The 26,318-nt window shown below is 37.2% G+C and overlaps 1 protein-coding gene across 5 annotated transcripts in view; it reads left to right on the top strand.

Annotated features, from left to right (window-relative positions):
* Window positions 1-25,905, top strand: part of PRMT8 (protein arginine methyltransferase 8) — a 72,179-nt gene extending 46,274 nt beyond the window's left edge. For 3 of the 5 annotated variants that reach the window (XM_075762697.1, XM_075762706.1, XM_075762727.1), the window contains 7 exons: window positions 1,185-1,248; window positions 4,753-4,895; window positions 5,282-5,369; window positions 8,984-9,099; window positions 16,481-16,631; window positions 22,460-22,581; window positions 24,452-25,905. In XM_075762697.1, coding sequence (XP_075618812.1) covers window positions 1,185-1,248; window positions 4,753-4,895; window positions 5,282-5,369; window positions 8,984-9,099; window positions 16,481-16,631; window positions 22,460-22,581; window positions 24,452-24,535 — 768 coding nt within the window. In that variant the 3' untranslated portion in view covers window positions 24,536-25,905. The remainder of the gene's footprint in view (window positions 1-1,184; window positions 1,249-4,752; window positions 4,896-5,281; window positions 5,370-8,983; window positions 9,100-16,480; window positions 16,632-22,459; window positions 22,582-24,451) is intronic. The other 2 variants (XM_075762717.1, XM_075762736.1) reach the window with 2 other exon arrangements.
* Window positions 25,906-26,318: the final 413 nt, after the last annotated feature.

The following is a 26,318-nucleotide window of genomic DNA, read 5'->3' as shown; positions in this document are numbered from 1 at the left end:
CCTTCCTTTTGGTTTATTTTCAGGCCACTGAGTCAGACATCTTAAGGAGTGGTTTACATCCACAGGCAAGCTAAGTAGAATTGATGTTCATCTTCCCATGGGGACAGGGATTGATATTATGACTGCTATTATGTCTAGCTGTTTCATGGGCTATATAAAAAGAATAAGGGATTTGTATGTCCTTCCATCTGCTGTTCTGCCATCTGTGAGTGCCATCACAGAGGTCAAGCACACTTTGGCTTTTTAAAGGTTAAATGGAATTCACTGGACATATAAAACACCTCACTAGAGATAATATAATACTATTTGACATTCCCATAGGGGAATTAGAGAGACAAGGATTATACAAAGTATTATTGGCAATTAATGTCAAATTTGAAAGAGGTAAATTAGGAACTGATTATGTGACTACCAGCAACTTTGGCCCTCTTGATTCTAAAAGGGCACAAAACCCAGAGAGATTCATGGAACACAGTATTTCTCTAAAAAATATCAAAGGTCATTGCAAACATGGGCTTTTATGCTAGAACTCAGATTTTAACAAATTTAAGGGCAAATCTAAAACTAGAAGGTACTCTGTAATTCCTTCCCTAGTAAAAGCACAGAACTGGTCATAGGAAAAGACATGCAGATCTGGATGTTTTTGTAAATACAATCATTTCAGTCATTTCTTATGTGTAAATTGTCTGTGTTCTTTTTTGATAGCATGCATTTCAAAAGATGATAGATTTTTCAGAGAAAAGCAATTGCTTCTTGACACAGAATTATTGGCATAGTTCAAATTCTAACATTATTCACACAGTTTGAATGTATTTTGTTTTAAAATATGTGAGGAAATATAGCACCATGCTAATTCATTCCCTTCAGCAGATATTTTTGGGGAGGAGGCAATATTCTGAAGTAGCAGGAATAAATGAAATAATATTATTAATAATTATGTAATTTTGTAGTTAGGACCTCTTTTTTTCCACATCAACAGTTGTTTAAAACAATCTCTTCTATATGAGTCAGTTTAACTCAAACACAGACTGCATGATCCTGCCCACACAGGTTTAATTTACTCTTTATCAATGGTTACTTGCTCTATAGAGTCTTTTCTGTGTTCAGCAGATTTTGGTTTTATTCATATAGCTGAGATGTCTAACACATAATTACTCTTCCTCTTGCTTTTCTTTTTTTCCTAGATTGAATGCTCAAGTATATCTGACTACTCAGAAAAAATTATCAAGGCCAACCACTTGGACAACAGTAAGGCATATATAAAAATAATTTCTTCAGGAGAAAGACAAGACAACTGTTTTGCTTTTTCTGATTAATTTATGTTGTGTGATTTATATGTAAATGGTAGTTTTGCATAATTTACTTATGTAAATACAAACCTAAACACCTCATTCTAGGCACTACAACAATTCCTCATGGGAGAAGTTATGTCTACATTTACTTCTTGGCTCACAAACAACAGAAGCAAATAGGACTCATCAGTGGGCAGTTTAATTTAGCAAAGCAGACAGAAGGCCCCATAGTAGAGCTGAACTTTTCAAATTAATTCTGCCATGTATTCAATATCAATACAGATTTTTCACTAAGAATTTCTTCTGCCTTCCAACTTTTAAAAAAATATTTTTTAAAAAAAACACATCTAAACACACACACTTACACAAATGAAAATGTTCGATTCTCAGAATAACAGTATCATAGAAATTTTTTTTTTTCTTGAAAGGAAAACTGTTGAAATTGCCAGGGATTAAAAAAATACTAATACCTCCAACCTACTGAAAACTCTTAACAGAAAATAATCAACAATCTCTATTTCATGTCTTCAGTCCTCCTCCAAATCACTCCCCGCAAAATGTCTTTGCAACAACCTAAAAAAAATCAGGCTTTTTTTAACTGAGGCTGTGAGACAGTTCTTGTTTAAAATTGCCCTTTGTGAAGAGCTTGCCTTTGCTGCAGAGCGGCATAGGTCATAGCTGGCTAGACTGTATCCTTTGCCCCCACTTTTAGCTGTGTCTGTGCTGGTGCTATGCTAGCACATGCGCAGGAATAGATTTCTGTTCTGGTTTAGATCTGCTCTAATTTCTTTGCTGTCACTGGCAGCTTCTGACTAACACAGAGCTGTTTGGCAGGAGAATTTATTGTACAGCATGCGTGTTCAAGTGCTGTGGTGTGAAAGAAACAGCAGTGATGCGGGATATAAGAGGCCAGCCAGTGTATGCAGCTTGGTTCAGAAAAACAAGGAAGCAAAGGACTAGAAAATATTCCCCCCACAGCAGGGATGAGGCACTAAAACAATGAGGTGTTGACCTCAGCTTGGTTGTCCTGCACCTTTGGTACAGAGCCCTTATATTCCAAGTATGGCCTTTCATCAAATAGCTACACAAACAGCATACCATAAATCTATTCACGTTTGGATTTCCAGCAACAGGAATTGTGTGTGAAGGGACCATTGTCAGAATAAATAAGAAAGATCCAGTGTGCTCCAGAGGTTACAGAAGGTATTTATCTCTGCTTCTTCCTCCTGTTTCTCCAATGAGCAAGTTCTCAGAAAAACTGCAGGAAGAAGCAGAGACCCCTCTACTTTGGCAGGAGACTTGCCTGGACAGGTTCAGCAGTCTGTCCAACTCAGTTCAGTCTCCAATATAAACAAATTATACAACTGAACTAACATTTACACTTACACACTTTACACTCACCCATATTCACTTTTATTTTAACGCAACCAGGTATTGAGCCGAAGTATCTTGTTGCTCATGGAAATTTTTCTTTTTCCCTCTAATTGTTTAGAGAAATGCAGAGTCAGCAAAAAGGGCTGAACCAAGAGAAAACCCACTGTTTCCAGGACAGATATAATACAGCCAGGGACAGCACAATCTGTTCCCACATGGTGCCTTATGAAGATATTTTGTCAAAGTGAAGGGAGGTGGGAGGAACTTGTGCTGCTGCTGCTGCTTACCCTGTGACTGTTCTAGGTATAGAGGGCTTCAAAATCTGCAGGTGTGTCACTCTGACAGCTGTCAACAGTGCTAAAAATCACTCCAAAAGATTGTGGCAGTGAAAGTTCTTGGGAGAAAAGAGAACTAAAGAGAACTCATGGCTGGAGCTTATAGACACAAAGAGTCTTCAGTATAACAGATGAACTATTGAGCAACTAACTGTGAAAGGAAGGAGTTTAAAGAATGGGAAGGAGAACTCTGCTGCTCTTTTCCAATCAGGTTGTGCGTACCAGCTGATACCTTGTGTTACCAGTCTGAATCAGTGTTCCCAACTTCTTGGGAGGCCAGTCTGGATTAAAAGTTTGCTATGCAAATGAAGTGACCACATCTGGTTACTATAATACTAGTACTGCATGTATTTTGGAAAGATGAAACCTCATTTTCCCTGGGCTGAGTTCTAAAAATCACTCAACCCACACTTCCACTCTTAAACAGCAAACCTAGTTCTAGCTAAATGAAAGTACCTTCATCTTCTTCAAACTGAATGTTGAACACTTTCATAAATAAAAATTGCCATCATTAAAAATTGCCATTTATTAAGAGTAATCTTATCAATTAGTGATGGAAAGTAAAGTATTCGCTACTCACTTATTCCTGAATTTCAAGTGCATGAGTTACCTTGTCAAGGAAGAATCCAGAACCATGAGACTTTACCCACTTCAACAAAAAAATATAAGTAGCAGTCAAACACAAGCTGAAAATTATTTATATCTAAAGAATTTGGAATACATTTGTAAATAGGAAATATATTTTAAAAATGCAAGAATGAGTAGTGAATTGTGTAGTGATCCTAAAATGAAATTATTTGTAACAACTGAACTAAATATGGACCACCATTTAATTTTCCTTTAAGCAAAATATCTGTTCTAGTATCAACCAGTTCTATTAATTGCTTGTTGATTTGCAGTGTATACCCAGTCTCCTGTAAGTAGTATACAGTATTGCCAGTAATTTCACGTGCAATGTTGTAATAGTGTCTCTGAGGATCTGATATTCTACTACATCAAACTTCTAGCAATCTTTCTAATTTCCTTGAAACTAATTTGGTAACAAAATACCTGGCAGCAATGCTTTCCAGCAGTCATTTTAGCTAAATGTGGAAAGTTATACAAGTCTAAACCAGATAGAAGATTCAGAGTGAGAATGCCGGTATCAATCATGAAGCAGAAAGGAATGCAAAATTATTTTTCATGAGAAAACCATGTTTGTACAAACTTTCTTGTTTGTGTACTATCAGGCTAGATCTTACTTTCTCAGTTGAGTCAGCTCCCCAGAATTCATGGAAGAAATAAACGTTTCCTCATTGTGAAGCCAGCATAATGTGTTTGAAAAGCAGATGAGAATTAGATCACAGTTCCATAAATCTCTAATATCTCAGTGATGAGATCATGTATGTGTAACCCTACAGGGATATTTAAAGGATTCTAGGTGGATACTTTGCATTACTTGGTCAATGATCTAGAAATCTTCCAAATGGCATGTAAAATGAGACCATGCAGGTAAACAGGTAAGGCCTGTTTTTCTGTTGTTTTTTACATATGGGTTTTATTTGGTTTGGGTTTTGATTTTGGGGTTTATTATACCTACTGCGAGTAGTTTTAAAATAGTGTAAAGTCCATTGAGTCACATGGAGTCACCCCTTATCTACAGGCATTGAAGAAGAGAATCACATTGAAAAGGTCACCCTGACATTCACCAATAAGGGACATAGTCAGGTGTTTTATTATGTGAAACATATTTCTTTGGATTCTTTTTTCAGTAATCACAATATTTAAAGGTAAAGTGGAAGAAGTTGAATTACCTGTGGATAAAGTAGACATCATCATCAGCGAGTGGATGGGTTATTGTCTGTTCTATGAGTCAATGTTAAACACAGTCATCTTCGCACGAGACAAGTGGCTGGTAGGTGCTCTGCATGTCATACTCCTTGTTGGATGAATTGTCATTTATTTTCTGACTACAAGTCTTCTCTCTGCCACTATCACCATAACAAGACCCAGTTACATCTCCAAGTGCCATTTCTTAGGCTTTAACAAAGAGATTAACAAAGGGAATCTCAGTGTAAGAAATTTGCTTTTCTTTACCTGCTGGTGAAATTCGTGTAGACGCTGATGACATTGCCACAGGCTGCAAGAGTTGCTGAGATTAAAGCTGATGTAACAATCTGAAGGAAAACAATAAAGGCATGCAAGGGGTGCTTGTCTGTTTTTTGTATGTGCAGTTCAAAATGTGATGTCTTTGTCAGGTGAATAGATTACGAGATCCATTTCCCCAAAATTCATCAACAGAAACCTGGAGGGCTAATGTTTCCAGACCGAGCTGCTTTGTACGTGGTAGCAATTGAAGACAGACAGTACAAGGACTTCAAAATTCACTGTGAGTAAACACCTAAAAGTAACCCTTTTCTATGGTTATTTCCCTAAAATACTTGATTTATATTAGCCTAATGTAATCCTTTCACTGGCAAAGTTTTGTAAAAGCCAAGAAATCACACTGACCAGGCCAGAATTCCAATATAAACATGAACACTGAGAAAACTCCAGTCTGGTGATAAATTCAGGAAACTTGCAGTAATTTAAAGTGCACCAAGGAAAGATGCATGAATAAATTGTTGTAGCCCTTGTTTAGAGTTATATTGATACCTTTACCTCTATTTTAAAACGTGGATTTTGGGAGATTTACTTTTTTTGTTGTTGTGATAAATACATCATCCCACATTAACTGCCATTAAAATTGGTAATATTCTCTTGCCATTCATGTGCTGGATTTTCTTTTTAAAATAACAAGAACAGAAAAATTAATAAGATACCAATGAATTGCAAATGTTAAGAAATAAGCCTAGAAAAAAAATCTCACTAATAAGCTTGTCCAGAAGAAAAAAAATGTAAGTTTTTAAACTTTTTAATAAAAACACTTTATGTGAGAATTTTTAAATTAAAAATAAAGATCAGAAAATTCCATTTTATTTTGATATGAAAAAAAGTTCTAAACTTTTTTGGTTTGCTTCATAGATGCATACAATTGACCTTTCCGCTCTATTTTTTTTTTTTCTTGAAGTTTCGTTGAATAACTGGTGTTATTAGTGACCTCTACAGGGCATGTAGTCCAGCATCCTGCTCAAAGCAGGCTAGATTTCACAGTTAAAGCAGATCACTCAGAGCCCTGCCCTGCAGGGTCAAGAGGTGGGGATTCCATATCTTCTCTGGGCACTTGTTGAAATGCTGAAACACCCTCAGGAATAAACGTGTTTCTGAATATCCAATTAGAATTTTCCTTGCTGAAACTTGCCTTCATTGTCCTTTGTCACCTGAAAGAAATCTGACTTTTTCTTTTTTTCTGTAGCAGCAGATAGCAATTAAATCCCACCATTAGCCTTTGCTGTCCCGGGCTAAGCAAACCCAGTTTTCTTGGACACTCCTCATATCTTAGCATGTGGTTCACTTTCATCACCACAAAGTCATACCTCTGGTTCACATTCAACTTGTTGTCCCCTAGGTCACCCAAGTTTGGATTTGTTTGGTCATAATAGTTTTGATGAAATTATTAACTTCTACATTATTTCACTTTTCTTTTTTTCTTTTTTGTTTTTTATTTATTTTTCAGAGCTGGTCAGTTTCTCTTAAAGGCATTTTCCTTTAAGGAGGGGAAAAAAAAATCACAAAATTACTAAGCAGTTTTATTAATTAAGGATACATGCAAAAGCCTAGGTAAAATTAGTGGGTTCAATCTTTAAATGAAAATGCCTAACTGAAAATTTATAATTAATACGTTATAATTCCTTGCCTCTCAGAAAAGAAAGTTTGGTATTTCTGTGGTCAAATTCAGTGCCAATACACAAAACTGCCAATGGGTAAAAACTGCCATTTTGGGTTAAAAGCAAGCCCAGTGCAGTGGGGCAGTGACAAGAAGTCTGTAGGTGCTAGGGAGAATTATATCTACTCCTCAAGCAGAGCCTAGACTTTTCTCCTCAGTTATGTAATGACCTTGACCGCTAAATTCCTTACAAGATTTACAGATTCAAAAGAATGTATGAGGCATCCATTCTGTAAAGGAATCAAAGCCATTTTGTCCCCCCCCAAAAAAATTCCTTATGCCTTCTTTCACCTTGCTTTTGAATCCCTTCGTTTCTAGGCCTTGAGGCTTTTCCTTTTCTCACAGACAAATACAACTGTTTTCAACTTGTTTATTTTTTCATCATTTGAAAAAAAAAAAAAACCTATTTGGATTATTTTTCTCTTCTAAAATGTTGTTTTCCTTTAAGACACTTTCTTTTCTGATTTCACCTCTAATTTCCCTTCCCCTCTCACTTTTTATACCTCTGTGTCTTCTTCAGTTATTTCCATCTTACTACGTATGTGCACCACCATCTTGTCTGTCTTTTCAGTTTATAAATCCTTGATGGTGTCTCCTTATGTTTAAATTTTTCGTCTTTCTTTTTTCTCTCTTAAGGTGGATAGAGTCTTGCCTTCATATGAGATGCAGGGCTGAGCATTTCAAAGGGCACTCAAGAACCATCATATTGATTAAGAAATAATACAGTATGAATTTTCTAAAAATATCTGACTTCTGATTTCTCAAACTTTATTAACACCACAGAGGAGTACTATAGTCAATTACTCTAATTTCCTGCAAAATGTAAACCAATTTTATCTTTTAACTTCTGTGACAGGTCTGTGTCTAATATAATACAGACTGTGGCATGTATTTCAAAGGCATCCCACATAGACTGAAATACATCAAGTGATAGAGGCCCCAACAACTCTGTTAATAAATTGTTCCTTCAAGGTTTCGTAGTTAATCTTTTCTGAGTAATCATGTAAAAACATATGGCTTCTATAAATATAATCTGAAGTTCCCACATGCTCATGATGCCTGAAACAAAAGTTTTGATTGCTACCTCCCCTGAAATATTGAGAAACTCACAGCCCAATAAAGAGATAACATATCAAAGAACTGTTCATGTCCAGATTTGTTCCAATTTAGAAACATGCAGATTTTTTGCTCATAATATATTTTCAATCATAGTCCTCTGGGAACACCCGTAGCTCAAATGCTATGCTCTGAAAAAGCAAGACATTTCAAACATGCTCACTATTGCTGTTTATCAGTTTACTCCTCTGCTTCTGTTAAAAAAATTTTTTAAAAAGTTCACAGTATTCAGTTTAGATTTTCAGATAGAGCACTGCATAGGGACCTTGACTCATATGATTCATAAGACTAAGATTTCACTTTTTTTGGAGGTTTTTGTTTTGATTTTGTTAAGCAATCATAAAAACAAAGCCAATCTACTTTTCCCTAGGGTACTATTTGTTTAAGAAAAAAACCCAAACAAACACTCAGCAAGATAAGAAGCATTTATTGGAACAATCAGAAGAACAGTTCAAATATAGAAGATCAGCATGGCTTTTAAATCTTTTAGAAAGTGGACATTTTGCTTTTTTGTCATGATGTACATGCAGATTAAAACTTGGATGCCCCAAATATTGAAAAACACCTGTAATTCTACTACCTGTCAGTAATTCACTTGCGAAACTAAGACTACTTAAATAATTAAAAGAGCATGTAAACTGATGATTGAATAGTAATCTATAAAAAAGAGAAATATTAGCCAGAATGGATAGGAAAGGATAGAATGATCTTACCAGCTATTTACAAGTCTCAACCTGACATATTATATGATTTTGGGCAACTCTCTCAAATGTCTAAAGCCATGAAAATCATTGACAAATCTCATATGACACAGTTTTGGGGACACCACAAAACAAGGGCCACTTGTTCAAAGATGTACATTGAGGGGTTCTTTTGCCACAACTGCATTATCTGTAAAATGGTGATGATGACATAGACAACTGGGGCAGGGAGCAAAGAGCTAAAGAGGAGAACTGAGTTAGGGGATAGTAGAAATTCTTTCAAATGAAAGATGCTTTGAGAAACAAAAAAATACTTTTATTATTACTGCTAATCTTTGACACATCCATTTGCATTGACAGGGTGGGAGAATGTGTACGGCTTTGACATGACCTGTATTAGGGATGTTGCCATGAAGGAGCCTTTGGTGGACATAGTAGATCCAAAGCAAGTGGTGACCAATGCCTGTTTAATAAAGGTTTGGTAATTCCAGATATATCTAATTATCAATGTTTACACCTAACTGTAGGATTCTTCAATGTTTACACCTAACTGTAGGATTCTTTGGAGACCTGCTGCTTATGTTTTACTACTATCATTGTATGCTTCTAACTAGCTGCAGAAGCCATCATCGTAGAATGCTATCACACCAAGAAGGAAAATTGTGCAGTTTTAAGTTAGTCAGTACTAGTATGTTGCACATGCCCAGTACTGTCACCTGAGCTAAGCATGACCATTGATACCTTGATTAGTTAAAGAATACCCAAAAGCAAGATGCTCCTTGTGACTTTGTACTCACCTAGCTACTGCTAACTGTGACTTAAGAGTCTTACAAATTGTACATGTGCAAATACTGGATAGAGACATGGTGTATTTAGAAATTAATTTTAATTGCCCTACTTGTAAGTAGACATTGGAAATTACTGATGGCAAGTTGCTCGGGAGAAGGGGTAAAATAATTCTGTTTGCAGTAAAAAAGACTGAAGCATCGGTTTCTGAATTGGTCAGCCCTGATGAAATAACTCTAATTTACTCCAGAGCGTGAGATCAGAATTAGAACCTAATTTATTTGTATAACTTCCTAATTCTTAGCATTATCTAAAATGTTACTGTGTTTTCCAAGACCTAACATCTGCAGCCAGAGGTTAGCTTGTACCCTGTTCTACATACAAGACAGAATGTGTCACTACTCCCTGTTCACAAGACCAGATTAAGAATCCATAGCCTGCAGGAACACACGAAAGCTCTAAAATTCCTTCCATGTGATGGAATCCTCCTCATGTGGGACTACTCTCATGTCCACATCAACAGCAGTGGTAGGATCAGATCCATGAATCTCAAGAGTGTGCTCATTTATCCCAAAGACTTAGTTCTAATTTATCACTTTCACTTTTTGCCAGTAACAAACACAGCATTAAGTATTCCCATATGCAAAAAGTAAAGACATACTGTTAGTCTGCAGAACCTTTACAGAAAACAGCAAAAAGGAACAGAAGTAGAAAATCGATGTGAGTACGTATGCAGGCACAGTCCATCTGCACTGAGTGGGATACAAGATGATTGTGTCCGAAAACAGCCTGAGAAATTTAAAATGGCAATACATACAAAATAAACAGCTATTTAGACTGCATAAAGTATGTCTAGAGTGAGAGATCAGGTGGCAAAATGTGTTGGCTTCTCTGGAATAAAAAGTTATAAAAGCTACATGCCCTTAAATGAAGTGCAAATCTAACACTTTCTTTAGAAGGTCTTTGAAAGTAATTGGGTTTAAGAAAGCAGACAACATCTTTCAAACTTTACCTACTAAGGTTTTATCTTTAATTCTACACAGCCAGACATCTTTTGTCCATACACCAAATGGTGCTTTACCATGTAATGGCACATTGGGAACAAAGCAGAAACCAGTCTTGTCACCGAAACCCAGGAATAAACCTCATAACACCAATGTAGTGTTAAAGGGCAGGCATTCTTTATTGCAGTGCTGGATGCACGGGGGATAGCTCCACCCAACGTGCATGCCAGGTGATCACCAACACACAGGTTATGTAGGATCAAAACATACATATTCATCATTTTTCTCAGAAAAGGCAGTCCTATGATAATAATTTCTTAGAATCCATTTCCATAGTTTCCTCCCCGTCACGCATGCTCAGTGATTTGAGTCGGTGGTCCTCAAGGGGTCTCTGGTGGTCGTCAGTGGTCTTGCACCCGTGTCCACTGGGTGACCCTCTTCTTGCAGGCATGCGCAGTGTCCTTGTTGTAGGTGCACCTGTCCATAGCAACTTACTTCATAAGATTAGTATCTCCGAACCTATTGTCCATTTGGTAGGGACTGTACATGGAACATAGCAGCATTGTACCTTGCCATGGTCAGTTAGCTTCATTACCTATTACCTTAGTTACACACTAATTATCTCAAACTGATTCTATAGTTTCTGTTTCACGGCCCCATCCCACGGTTACACTCTCAGTTCTAAAATCTGTCCCTAATCTCACAAACTGATCACTAAAAATAAGATAAAATTTTCAATGAAAGGCAGGAAGGAGGGAGGCTTTTGTTCAAGCTAGCAGTATGGAAGCAGGAAAAACTGAGGCTGCATTTCTTTTTTTAATTTCAATTACTTTTGCACATGGTTTATTTATATAAACTGCATTTCTTTGATCCTGAAAATATTTGTGAATATATCTCTTAAATATATCCAGGGGGTATAGGAATTTTCCTGGCAAGTAGGAGTTCTCTGTTTAAATTCCAAACCAAATCAGCCAGGGTAGTGGGACCAAAACATCTTCAAGCCACCAGAGTCAATAACTGATCTCAGGAAAAGTGTTCAAGTGTCCTTCTGAGGTTCTACTGCTTTTAGTAATGTTACCTGAAAAAAAGGAAAAGTTTGTTTCAAACTCAGTAAACCTGTTGTGTTTTCTTCTCTGATTCCCTTGTACATTAGAGAAATACAAATGGGTTTGAGTTGACTCAATACTTTTTCTCCATGTTAATTTTGATTTGGTGTCGGCACCAGAGACTACAATAAAAATAAATCAATTGTTCACATAGCTGTAGAAAAACTTGCAATAAGAGAGTGGAAAAAACTCACAAAACCAATCAAGAATGAAGAACATGCCACATCCAGTTTATAATAAAAAATACTGTTGGACTTTCCTGAATATCATCCCCTATCTAGCCACAAAGAAAGAACAAAAAAGGAAATAAATCTACTTTTATGCTACCATTTGTCCCATACTTTCCAGGAACAGATTAAAGCTCCTGCAGGTCACACACCATTTAGTTTAGTGCTACTTAAAGCACAAACTGCCTTCCCTGCACACAAAAAAAAAAAAAAAACCCAAACAAAAAAAACCCACTAAAACAAACAAACAAACAAACCCCCCCAAAAAACCACAAAAAACCAACAAAAAATATTCTTGTTTATCAGAGAACATAGCATGATAGCAAAAAAACACATTGACCTGTATGCTCAAATATTCAGTTCTTTGAGAAATTTCTGCTGTTCTGAAAATATCAAGATTCACCTTTATGAAGCCTTATTTCAAAGGACCTGCATTATTTTCTGCAAAAAGTTACTGTTGCTCAGAGAGATCCACCCACACACGTGAGGCACTTGTCTGTGAGCTCCTATGAGTCCCATGTTCTTCCTCCATAGTAATCTTGACCTATGAGGTGTAGAACAAAGCATTCCTCATGAGACTTTTCTTTTGCTCCACTGCAACTTCAGTGAACTCCCTAATCACATTCCTTTCTCCCAGCTTCTCCTAAAGTAAAGCAAGAGGCACCTATGCCACTCATTTCCATGTTGCTTCAAACACTGCTCTTTTTTTTCCTCATTTTTATTCTCTACTCTTTTTTCTACATGAAAATCTCCTTACCTTTCCTAAGTGACTTTCCCTGTCACTCTTTCCTTTCCAACAGTTCTCCCCACAGTCTTTCCTTTCAGTATCCTCAGATTTAACTCCACCTATTCCCTCCCTCCCAAAAAAAAACCCCAAACCCAAAAAAATCCTAGTAATTTTCAGGCATTTCCTTCTGTGCAAACAGGAAAAGATGGCAGAAGAGGGACCCTGGCAGGAGGCCATAGTTACACTTTCTTCCTTGTTATTTCATCTAATAGAAAGCCAATGTATGCTGCAATATCTAGTCGAAACAAACTCAGATACTACATTCTTCCTTTCACTGCTCCCCCAAAACACACAGAATTTAATGTTTTTTCTTCTTTCCCCACATTAATATTGTTAGTTCTCTCCACTCTTTAAAAAAAAAAAAAAATTCTTTTGGAAAAGTGAATGTGTTTTGGGGGCTGACTATTGCATTCAGTGCTCCCCTCACATCTGTATGCATGTGTGCAACTGACAATATAAGTCATTTTCTCAATGCTTGTCAGAAAAGAGGGTTTGGCCCTTTCCTTTTTGGCCTCTCCTTTCCCTAGCAATTAATTTTACTTCTCAGCCTTCGGATCAATCCCTTTCCTGAAGCTGGCAATATTGCTTGTAGCAATGCTGCCTGTCCTCCAGCTTCTACATTAGTTCTGCACCTTCACCTGCTATGATTAGCACTGCCTTCACCATCACATCCTATATTGGGGTGACCATTTCCCTCTGTCCAAATCAAGACAGTTGGTGCAATGGTGGGGGGGGGGGGAGGGGAGGGAACCCAACCTCAAATCCAAAACCAAGCAAGCAAACAAAAGCCCCCACCAAAACCAGACATTCACTGAGATTTGAATCTTTAACTTATCTTTATGCTCACACAATCCTAGCTGAGTAAGCTCACTGGCTGGGAAGGGGATCAGAAAAGAAGTGTGGTGGCACTCTAGAAGCAACCTTAATTATGATATGCATCAGGAAACAGGTCAGGTAGCAAGTCAGCATTTTTCCCATCAGCAAACCTGATTCAGGGCTGTTTCTCTCATTAGTTAGGTTGCCTTCAGCTAGGGTAATACCATTCAAACAAGAAATACATACCAGCTGGCAAGACTGCATCTCAACCTCACTGTCATCATCCCTGTGATTCTAAATGATCTTCTATACATCATTTGCTTAGTCCTAAAGCAATTTGAACCACAGGACAGGCCAAGAACCATTCTTTATACAATGAATGTAAAAACTGGACCTCTATTTGCCTCTCTGCAACAGGGACCTGTAGCATGGGATCTTGTGGTCTTTCATGCAGTGTCAACCACAGTCTGGACCTCCTTATTTAGCTGGTAATTCTGACACTTTTATTGTTGCTCAGCTTAACACATTTTTTTAGTATGATTAAGAGCTGTATTTTGATCAGATCCCTGCTTAACTATGCCCATTTTGTTGTTGTTGGTTTTGAAATTTGAATGAAATCTGGTAAATCATGACTTTTCCACTTATTTTATGCAAAGATAGCATTTGTCCCATGTAATTAACATTCAATGAGTAGTGACATTTGATATAAAAATATATAGTGGCCAGAGTACAATTCAAAGAAATCACCAAAACAGGATCAGGCTAGTTTCAAAACTATATTAATAAATAAAAAAACCCCACATTAGTCTGATATCTTGCATACTAAAATAAACATGTTTCTGTCCTTAAAAAAACGACCACAAAAGTGACCAAAATTTTATCCAACACATCTGTTCAGTATTTCTGAGACATTTCCACTAACTTCTCTAATAAAAATATTTCCTACTTCTTTTGATTCCATTTTAGCCTGCAGAGCAAATGCAGGTCAGAGAGGGAGCTAGATCCCTTTTATGTGCTTATCATTGGACTTAATTCACAATTTCCCCACACTGATACCACTAAAAAGCCACCAAAAATTACAGAAATCTGCAGCTATAACCCACTAGTCTAGTCTGGCTTGTCAAAGCAAATGTTGCAGGCTGCTACGGAAGTCTGCCAGGAGACTTCAGAAATTCTTATTCCTAGTATGCTTTTTTCTTCTTTTCTTCTTTTGAGGAAAAAAGTATATTTTAAGGCTATCCCAGCTTTAAATGACCACTTATAAGCATGGGTCACTTATAAGCACTAGTGATTCGGGGTGCCATTACAATGTAGTAGAATAATTTTCATTATGGTTAAGTTATTCTTGAACAATATTGCTAATCAGACAGGCCAAAACTATAGTTTGCTTAAATTAATCTCACCGTAAGTTTTCTAAGTCTCAGAAACACATAATCTGTGGTCCATGCAATGACCTCAGTAACTGAAATATGGCTGCATCTTTTGATGTCTATTTTTACAGACTTCTCTTAGATCATAGAATGCAATCGGTAGAAGAGCCCTCTATTGTGCCCTAAAAGAGGCGAAAAGAGCCCTCTAATGGACATTCTAGACTCCGCTCTCCATTTTTTGCAGCGTGAGTCTGAAGTAATGCTGGTGAGGTCAGTGATATGATTCCTGGTTTATGTTGGTAGAGAAAATTTGGATTTCTGCCTACAAAGCTTCTATTTCTCTGTATGCATGAGAAGTTTTGTTGTTAATACTGACTTTCCAAATAACAGAGAGAAAAATATTTTGGGGGTATCTGGCTCTTGCCAAATATGCTCTGACAAGGACAATAAGGACAGAAGCCAGATACACTTAGGAAGATATCAGAAAGTGCAGATAGAAAAAATTTCCCATAGGATTAGAATACAATTAATAGTATCTTATTATCCTCCCTATTATGACTACAAGTTTTGGAAACAACCAAGATAAAAACGTTATCTAGCTGGGAAAATCAGATCCATCTAAAAAGTTTAGTTTAATCCTAGAAGAGCAAGATTAAAATATTGATGGAAATAAGCAGTCTTGGAGACTACATCATTGCTCCCAATTACTGCAGTCAATGGTACGATTTACATGATTTTCTTCTGTCTAGTTCAAGAGTAAGATCCTTGTGCCTAAGTTCAAGAGTAAGATCCTTACAACAAAACCATTGTTTTTTTCCAAGATATAACCACACACATACTGCTTATGTAAGTTGGCTCTAACAACCCAAATGTGAAACTCTAACTTAACCTTGGTGAGCAGATATTTACAGGCATAACTCCATTCCTGTAAGGTATCATTTACTAGAGCGAATAAACCAGTGAGTGTTGCAAGAAATGTAAAAACCTCATGACTGCTGTAATGATAAGAACAACAAATTATAGTTGGTGCTGGTTGCAGTTAGCACCATTACACAACTCAAACAGGTGTAAATATAATTAGAAATGTCTTTTTGTCTCCCTTCACAGGAACTCTCAACTCCTTACATGAGATTAAAAGCTCAAAGTACTTTGTTAAAATACTTATTTATATTTGATTGTAGAAGTATAACCATATTGATGATGTTATTTTGGAATCAGTTATCTGACACAGGACTAGAAAGCATTATCAGCAAAAAGGAGACCCCTGTCATGCCTCAAATGTTTTGACTGTTTGACACAGTCAAAGCACATTCCCTTTCAGAGATGCTCAAACAAATCAGAAATTTATTTTTATTAAAAACCCAACTCTGCCATCTTTCCTCATGCTGACAGTCCCTGATGATGAAAGGTCTTAGAACTGGGACCTGTATCTCCATTTCAACTTCCAATGTGCCTATATTTGTGAAAGCAGGAGTTTTACCTTGATTTCGTCTAGACCCCCTCCATGCCATTCCCAAGGACACACACTCTTTTATGAGTGGCCTCTCTTATCACACTCTGTTAACTTCGTCAGATAACTAGATCATTTGCTGGTGATTTGATATATTCGAATGTACCATTGATTTCTTATAGTGTTAAAGGGCTGCCAATTGTCTTTGTTGCTGATAATTAAATAAAATGCTTAAGTACATCACTTAACACCTACCTTAGAGGGACTGAGATCTGCATGTAAATGTCTCTTTTTCTTTCTCCTCAAAATAGGAAGTAGATATTTATACAGTGAAGACTGAAGAATTGGCATTTACTTCTGCATTCTGCCTCCAAATTCAGCGTAACGATTACATTCATGCCTTGGTCACCTATTTTAATATTGAATTTACAAAGTGCCACAAGAAGATGGGATTTTCTACAGGTAATCTGTATTTCTTTTAATTTCATTTCTATTGCTATCATTATATCAGTGCTACTATTCAGATGGTATAGGAAGGTCTACTGTACCACCAGGTTTGAATTTCAGTCATAGAGATTATTGTCACTTTGGAAGAGGTGAGCAGGATGGGGAAAGGACAACTGCTTGTAGGAATTCTGCAAAAATGGTGGAACTTCACAATGGCTATCAAGGTTAGAGCTCAGCGAGAATTGTGACCCAGGACTTTATGCCCATCACCAGTTATATCTAAATCCTGTGTCAAGTTTCTCAGATTAGCCAGCAAATTGTCAGCTTAGTGACAGATAGCAGCACCACAACTCAACAAAAACTCTTGCTTTTTGTAGCTCTTGTAGACTCTTTGTCTCAGACTCTACAACAAAACCATTGGTTTTTTTCCAAGATATAACCACACACATACTGCTTATGTAAGTTGGCTCTAACAACCCAAATGTGAAACTCTAACTTAATCTTGGTAAGCAGATATTTACAGGCATAACTCCATTCCTGTAAGGTATCATTTACTAGAGCGAATAAACCAGTGAGTGTTGCAAGAAATGTAAAAACCTCATGACTGCTGTAATGATAAGAACAACAAATTATAGTTGGTGCTGGTTGCAGTTAGCACCATTACACAACTCAAACAGGTGTAAATATAATTAGAAATGTCTTTTTGTCTCCCTTCACAGGAACTCTCAACTCCTTACATGAGATTAAAAGCTCAAAGTACTTTGTTAAAATACTTATTTATATTTGACTGTAGAAGTATAACCATATCGATGATGTTATTAGGTACCTCTTATTTTTATGTTTTTTGGTAACTGTGTTTCCCTGGTCATTCTATAAATGTGTTATACTATAGTATTTCCCACACAATGATAGGCATCAGTATGAGCTGGGAAACAGTGTAGCTAGGGAGACATGAACAATCTGTGAGGTACTACAGTAGTATCCTGAAGTGCTAATATTTCTGAGTTCATGCTGAACAAAATTATCTAAGGTGGTAAATACTTTAGGTTTTAGGCATTTGTTTTTCCACAGAAGGCTGATTTTTTTCAGCGGAAGGCAGCCCAATATTTTTTTCTAAAAGGTAATATAGTCAAACCTCCAGTTTTCTGTAAAAAATACTTCTGACCGAAGGGTGCAGTTACTGTGTTGTGATGTTATCTGAAAACTACCTTAGTAAAGGAGGTCTACTTATATTGCCAGAACTATGTGAAAGGTCTTTTATATTATTGAGAATGTGGCTTCCATCTGCAAAGGAATAATAGAATGTGTTTCTGCTTTATGCGTACATATGAACATACGTGTTTTAAGAAACATCTGTTGAATATATTAGGGTATTTGATTAATGTTTTTCCACTCAAACGCGTCCCATTAGCAAATCTGGCCCTCAAACCCAGCCATTTTTTGTTTGACATCCCAGCGAATAAGCACCAAAAGTGGCAAGGAAAAGGACCCATTGTTATTGAAAGGAGTTGCTTGTCTGCAGAGTAGACATAGACTTGCTCCAATATCAATATAGCAAAAGGTGGCTGGGATAAGAACTGTCTTGCTTTTTCTTGCCTCTTGGGTGTATGGAATAAAGAGGGCTCACTCAGACACTTAAAAAAATGTTCTGCAAGACCACCACAGGTAGGCTTAGCTTCCCTTAGCACACAGAAAGTAGGAACTTGAGGAAGGAGAGAGGTTAAATAGTATTAGGGAGAAGAGGCTACATTTGGACAAAAGCCTAGGGCAGATAGCAAGTTTGGCATAGTGTTTTTCTTACAAAGAGGTTTTTGCAGACCCACCTCAAGTTGCAAATGTATGTACATGATATTTTGTGCCTGTCATTAAAAAAAAGAGGGCAAAGGAGTCACAATCTCCAATATTTCTGAACCTCTATCAAGAATGGAGTTCATCAGCAGTGCCTGAAAACCTAGCTTCTCTATACTATCTGTAGCTCCCACAGGCTGCTACTTCAGAGGTTCATAGAATCATAGAATGGTTTGGGTTGGAAGGAACCTTAAAGATCATCTAGTTCCAATCCCCCTGCCATGAGGGGACACCCTCACTAGACCAGGTTGCCCAAAGTTCCATCCAACCTGGCCTTAAACACTTCCAGGGATGGACTCTCCACAACCTCTCTGGGCAACCTCTTCCAGTGCCTCACCACTCTCACAGTGAAGAATTTGTTCCTAATATCTAATCTAAATGTACCCTCTTTCAGTTTAAAGCCATTACCCCTTGTCCTATCACTCCACACCCTTGTAAACAGTCCCTCCCCAATCTTTCCTGTAGGCCCCTTCAGGTACTGGTAAACTGCAATTAGATCTCCCCGGAGTCGTCTTTTCTCCAGGCTGAACAACCCCAACTCTCTCAGCCTGTCCTCATAGGAAAGGTGCTCCAGCCCTCTAATCAGCTTCGTGGCCCTCCTCTGGACTCGCTCCAACAGCTCCAGGTCTCTCCTGTACTGGGGCCCCCAGAGCTGGACGCAGTACTCCAGGTGGGGTCTCACAAGAGCAGAGTAAAGGGCAGAATCACCTCCCTTGACCTGCTGGTCATGCTTCTTTTGATGCAGCCCAGGATACAGTTGGCTTTCTGGGCTGCAAGTGCACATTGCCGGTTCTGAATGCTTAGTCATGCACTCTAGGATCCTTTCAGCTTTGATGACTTGCCCTTTCTCATAATTTTTTCTGCAACTAGATCTCTTATCTGCTGGTGGCTCAGCCTCCTTGGAGGCTTGCTTGGAGAGGCTTCCTATGTCTCCAGATTCTGTCTCCTGACACTTGGCAAATGCTACATTTCTCCTATTGAATGCTTTTCTTTGCTTTACTGCCAATTCTCTGAACATCTTACTTCAGTAACTAACTTCTAACTAACTTTATTTGGCCCACCAAATAAAAGAGTTTGGATGTCATTGCATGCAAATGAGGAAGAGCTGCTAGCTAGATATCCATGCAAAGTCAAATTCTTAAGATTTTCAAGGCCATGCTCAAGTTGTTTGTGTGTTTTTGACAAGGGCTTCTTCTAAAGTCAAAGTTCACTCTGGCTGCCTTTGATGTAAATGAGGCTACAGCCATATCACCAATTACAGCAGATCTAGGGACCACTCTGAAGCCTGGGGGGAACCAGTTGGTTGTGACTCCTCTGCACAGTACTTGGTCCAGGATTTCCTCAAGGTCCCATGTTGTACCCCTCTAACTGTACTAAGACAAGTACTATTTATGTGGAGGAGTTAACTGTTATTCAAATTATCTAAAATAATGGAGGAGGTGCCTTGCAGCCATTGGAGAAGTAGGTTTTTTTTATACCGTGAACCTAAGAGTATGTGAGTTGTGCCTCAAGGTATGCCACTAGAACTACAGAACCTTAAATAAGTCCATAGGACAGGAGGCATCCAAACATGCTGAGGGTGCTGGTCAATGTCATTGTAAGACTACCCTCTAACATCTTTAAAAGGGCATGGTGATGGGGGATGGTTCTTGATGATTAGAAAAAGGCAGCTATCACACCTGTCTTCAAGAAGTGCAGTAAGCAGGATTCATGGAACTACAGGCCAGTCAACTTCATCTCAGTTCCTGGGAAGGTTATGACACAAATCCACTTGGAAACTATTTACAGCTATATGAACAAGAAGGTGATGATTGAGAACAGCTAGCATGGATTTACCAAAGCCAATAATACAATTAGACCTAACCAACCTGATTGCTTTACAGTTGACTGGTTGTGTGGATGAGGGAAGATCGGTGGCTGTTGACTTTAGCAAGGCCTTTTATACAACCTTGCATAGCATCATTACAGCTATATTGGTGAGATACAGACTGGAAAAGTGAACAATAACATGGGTGAAAAATTGGCTCAAAATGTGCCAATCAGCTAAGTCAAAACAGAGGCCAGTTATTGGTAGTATCCCACAGGTGACCAACAGTGAGGTCAACATTGTTCCACATCTTTATTAATGACCTGGATGATGGGATAGAGTGCACTCTCAGCAAGTTGCTTGGGTCAACTGGATAGAAATCAGCTTTGTTGGAAAAGCCTCCTGGATTCTGGTGAGCAACAAACTGAACATGAGTCAGAAATATGCCTTTGCAGCAAATCTGGTCAATCATTCTGACCTGTATTAGCATGAGTGTAGACAGGAGGTTGAGGGAGGTGGTTCTCTGCCTCTATTCAGCACATCAAGGTAACGTAGGTACAGAACAAGTCACTCCATAAAAAGTTACTTTGGCCTTCTGTAACCGAAGGAATAGACACCACTGTCTAGAAGACTGGTCTGGATTCTCAGCTAGTGTCTGTTGGCAAAGCTCTAGTGAATTCAGTAAAATAAAGTTCAGTAAAATAAAATTCATTAAAAGTTTGTAGGACATGAAAAAGTACCACTTCACTGATATATCATTTTTTTTTAATCATGAAGAAAATAAGTGTGTGATTTGGAGTGGACTTGAAGACCTATGCCCACATTCCACGCCACCCACCCTGTTGATGGAGCACAAGTTTTCAGATATGCCAGGCTTTTCTAAGGAAGATATCTCTGCATAAGGACATGTGCACATGTACATATGTGTGTACAAGATAGCAGTTATAATTTAAAATATAAATTCAGTTTAGTTTTGGTCTAACATGTTTTCAGTTAGAAATTTTACAGAGGCATGTCCAAATGGAAAACAGATTCTGAAGTCTAGCAAGAAGATCTCTCCACTTAGTGACTAACAGTCATTAAAACTGTCTAGACACATAGCCAGAAATTATCTGGTAAAATACTTTTCCTTTGGAAGATATCATTTTGTCAAGACAGTTTCTGGCAAAAGTTTGTTTATATAAGTCTTCTGATTCTAGAATTTTAGAAAAAAAGAACTGTTAAAAATTTCTGTCCTGACAGTTTAAAAAAAAAAAAAACCTTTCATTTTTTCCCCAGTCACAAACAATTTCTAAAGCCAAATATTTTTTGAAACACTGATGTTGAAATGAAATGAGATCATTGTTTTATTAGCATTTAGTGGGCCTATGTCTGCATCAAAAGGTGACTGGGGAAACAAATGGAAGAAAAATAGATTTATCAGTGGCTTTTTTGACAGGTCAGGAAGTCTCTGGACTTGTACAGTTATTCTTAGGTTCCTTAGATGCTCTTGCTGCAAGAATGCTGGGAACAAGAAGTAACCAATGCAAGTTTATTAGTAACTGCTCAAAGATTTGAATTTAAATCAGAAATGAAAACAAATAAAACCCTGAAATAACAGAAGGTCATCAAAGTGATTCTGCTAAGCAAAACTAGAAATTAATTTAGACCAGTATCCATCTCTTGCAAATTGCCCATAGCATGTGCCTTTAAAAAGTCCAAAACCAGGTCAAGGTGCAAGTGCCCCTTCCTCAGCTGTATTGTCCTAGAAACTATAAAATCCGCTGTTCCGGGATCATAGGCAAAGGTTTCATCTGTGTCATTGTGATTACTAGTTTTTGACGAACCTTTCTTTCATGGTTTTGTGTAATTGTTTTTTGAACTAATTTAGACTTCTGACTTTCAAAGAACTTAGTGGTAAAGATTTCCTCAATTTGAATGTGTGTGGGTTGAAAGGAAAGCAGCAAAAAAGTGCCTATCATGCCCCGTAACCCTGTTGTGGAATCCTTCTTGCTGGGTGTGATTCACATCTAACATTTTCAGTCAGTCAATAGAATTGTGTTGTTGTAAAGCATGTTTGCTAATATAGTATATAAGTTAAAGCATTCTATAAGGAGAAAGGCTTTTTTCAGTTGTTCCCAAATCTTAATTTGATTTGTAAGACAAAGATGAAGTGTCTATAAATAATAACCATATATATATTTTTTAGCACCTGATGCTCCCTATACTCACTGGAAGCAAACTGTCTTCTACTTAGAGGACTATTTAACTGTGAGACGAGGAGAAGAAATCTATGGGACTATATCCATGAAACCAAATGCAAAAAATGTGGTGAGTCAGTATTACTGATTCTAATTCCAACTCTATTTATCACAAACTATAATCAACAGTAAATAAAATGCATATAAGTAAAGCAATGAGCATGCTAAAGTCTCTAAATTCATGTTTATTAGTAAGAGCTCTAGTCACAGATTCACCAGAGCTGGTGACAGCAATGATAATGCAGTGCTAATGTTACAGAACTCAGCCTGCAAGCAAGCTAGCATGGGAAGGAAGAAATGATTCGATTACATCACCAAGTCAGTTGTCCTCTGCAATCAGCTTGGCTCACATTGTGTAACACAAAGTAGGCAAAAGTCTCTTCATACTGTCACTAAAATCAGTGGTAAGATCCCTTCTGCCAACAGCAGATGATGAGAAGTACTTCAGTTCCACATCTATAGCCAGATTTCCCACTCAGTGGCCAAGAACTCTCCTTTAGGAAATTAAGTAACAGATTTCAGCTGAACATCTGTATGAACTCACTGATCAAATGTACTTGAACTCACTAATCAAGTGATATAGTTGTTGAAAAATTGTGGCTTTCCACAGAAAATACAGATGTTTTATTTAAGACTAAAGCTAAAGTGTGATGGATATCACACTACTATGACTGGTGAAAACTTCCTTAATTTCTCTGCTATGGGCTGAATCCCTTACCGAGTATGTCAGTTATTCAGTGCTTCTTTTAACTTGTAAGGAGACCGAGACATGGTCTGATGGACAATCCATGTCTGTGTAGAAGAGCAAGACATAAGAAGTATGGTTTCTGGGAAAAACAGTGGCACCATTTCCTGCCAAAAACCTTGAGCAGAATCTCTTCATTCTCTGTTACAATATACAGCTATTAAAATAACTTGGTTATAATCTGTCCATGCAGTTGTAATTGTTGAAGTATTGCATTTGTTGACCGCAGCAAATCTTAACATTTCCTTATCTTCTAGAGAAGGAAAATCTTAACATTTCCTTAACATGGCCTTTCTTTTTTGCATTACTTTTCCTTTTTTGTAATAAATACAGGTTGGATGTGGTTTTCGTAGTAGTGTTTATACAGGGGAAGAAATAAACACAAAATAAACTTGGAATTAAAACAAACACATTCACTTTTCAAGCTACCACTTGCTGTGAAAGTAGAGGACAATAGTCTGTTTCCCACCTTTAGGTTGTCCGTGGGAGACTGGAACATTTTCTTTTTGGTTGAATGTATCAATTTTCTTTTGAGGGAAAAATGAAGAAAACATTTCATATTTGTTTGGACAGCACTAAGCACCTGAATGCAGATTTAGGTGCTAAAATTGATGTGTTCTTGATAGTTATCGTAAGACATAGAGACCACCTTGGTTCAAAAGGATTTGTTAGTGCTTTTTTCTTCTGAAACATGAAGCCTTTCAAAAGCTTGTAGAGAGACAGCTTCCTTTTGTAGGGCTATGTACTGCCTTTTTCCAAAATGCATGTCGTTCTAAGATAAAGAATGAGTGAGGGCTTCTCTGCAATGGGAAGTTTACTAGACCTATTCTAGAATAACTCCTAGTGTGAAAGCCCTTTACCCTAGATTAAGAGCATCTCAATGGGGGTACCCTTAAAAAATTGTTGTAAAATATGTATGATAGCACAGCATTTCAGAAGCTTCCTAGTTGTAACCAGGACAATAAATCAGCCTTAAGAAGAATACGCAAACAACCCCTAGACATAGATTGTATGGTGAATGCTATCCTATATCCTGCTTTTTCGGTGTTAGCAACATTTTAAAACAAAATAAGTTAGAAACGACAGTAGGTATCTCTTGAATCCGCAGGTCTTTTCAACCTGAGCAACGATAACTGAATCCACACACTAAACTTACGGTCTTACTTACATGTTACATTTAAATCTTTTTTTACAGCGTGACCTGGATTTCACAGTAGACTTGGATTTTAAAGGACAGCTATGTGAAATGTCAGTATCTAATGACTACAAAATGCGCTAGCAAGAAACCTTTCAGAGAGATGAAAAGGAGAATTTTATCAAGTTCTGAACTGCTGAACATCAAGCTAGGAACAACTGTTCACAAGATTCTTATATTAAGTACTAGAATGTTTACTCTGATGGAAAGTGGTAACCTGATCCTTCTTGCAGATAGTACAGAGGACTGGGATCCCACTGTGAATGTACAGTATACAGAACTGTAGCTTTTGTCAAGCATATAGGAAAAATAAGCAACAGTCTTGAGTGTTCTGGTTAACTTTAGGATGGAAGAAGATGCATATACAAATTGTACTACTTACTGTGAATTTCTGGTTCTTCCAAGCTTTGCATGTTAGAGATGATTAGGGCAGTTTTCTCACTATGAAAGACCACTACAGCACATTACTGTGATAGTATTACTGGGCTTATATTCTATATAATTGAAAATATATATATATTGTACATGAGAAAAAAAGTAATTTCATAATAGGAATTTGTTTTGTGATTATTTAATTCTCATTATGCAGTTATGGAAAGATAATGATGTTACCTCTGGCACTACTCTGAGCAGTGATGTATTCCATTAAATGTCCAAAGTTAAAGCTTTGGTAAATATTTCATGCAAAGTGTAGATAAGAGCTGGCCATTTACAGAAAGTTCAACAACTATCTTTTTTAATGTCCTCTGGCAGATGTGGACCATTAGTTTTAAAATTCACTTTCACAACTGGATGTCTGTCAGAGCTTTAAAAAACATCAGCTTTTTATTCTTGAAAATATTCTGTGGTGAGTTTTTATCACTGGATTTTGCATGAGACCTTCTGAAATCAGGCACCTAGTATTTAAATGTGATGAATGCAAAGTCTCTGAAACGGTGGGTAGTTCATGTTTCTTGGCCATGCCATATTTCAGTTCTTTGCAAGATTCTTAATACAAAATAATTTAAAAAAAAATAGGAATTAGTGTTTCCTTTTGGTGATGTTTAGGTAAGTTTTAAATTGCAAATACTATTCTCAAGAGTGCAGTGATTTGCAGGAACAAGCTAATGTCTTTAAAAAAATGTCTATAGCTTCTGATATTACTAAGATGTCTGTAGCTTTCCCATCCCCTTTTATCCCTTGTTTTTCTTACAATATCTCCTGCTTATAGTTAAAATATTAACTGCTTATAATACTTCATAAGTATGTATCAAGTCTTTTTTACTATATGAATGTTGACCATTTAATCACATGTAATTTGTCAAAAACTGCATCATCAGTCCTATCTACCCATTTTCCAGTCCGTCTGGCATTAGAGCACTAAATCATGTTCCATCATGTATTGGATGAGATTGACTAGGTTTTTTGCCTAAAAATCTTTTTAATCACCTGCAAATAAAGCATACTTGAAGATGTATTTTGCCAGTATTTGTCAACTTTTCACTTTTTAGAAACCTATTTATACTGTTTGTCCCTTCACAAAAACTGTACAGGGCCTCCATTTTCTTGTGGTCTAAAGATTATGGTCTAGGGATTGTATCACATGCTATCTATGTAGAATGAAATTAAACTGTAATTCAGCAGTAAAAGATACTGTTTGCAGTGTACTTCATCACTGTTGTTTTTAAGCACTTTTCTTTCATTTTATTGGAATGAGGATGAACAGCTTTCCTCACAAAATGACTAGGATGTTACCTGTCAAATATTGCTGTCATTTTCAATGGATCAGTTCATAGGTAGATCAGCTACTCTTTTAGTAATGGCTTGGACCAGAAAAACCTCTAGAAGTCCCTTTCTACTAACACTTCTGTGATTCTAGGACTTTAAG

Source organism: Balearica regulorum, chromosome 1, assembly GCF_011004875.1.
Source record: "Balearica regulorum gibbericeps isolate bBalReg1 chromosome 1, bBalReg1.pri, whole genome shotgun sequence".
In the NCBI taxonomy this organism is placed as follows: Eukaryota; Metazoa; Chordata; class Aves; order Gruiformes; family Gruidae; genus Balearica; species Balearica regulorum.
The sequence above is the reverse complement of the archived record's forward strand: the minus strand, read 5'-3'. Positions and strand labels throughout refer to the sequence as shown.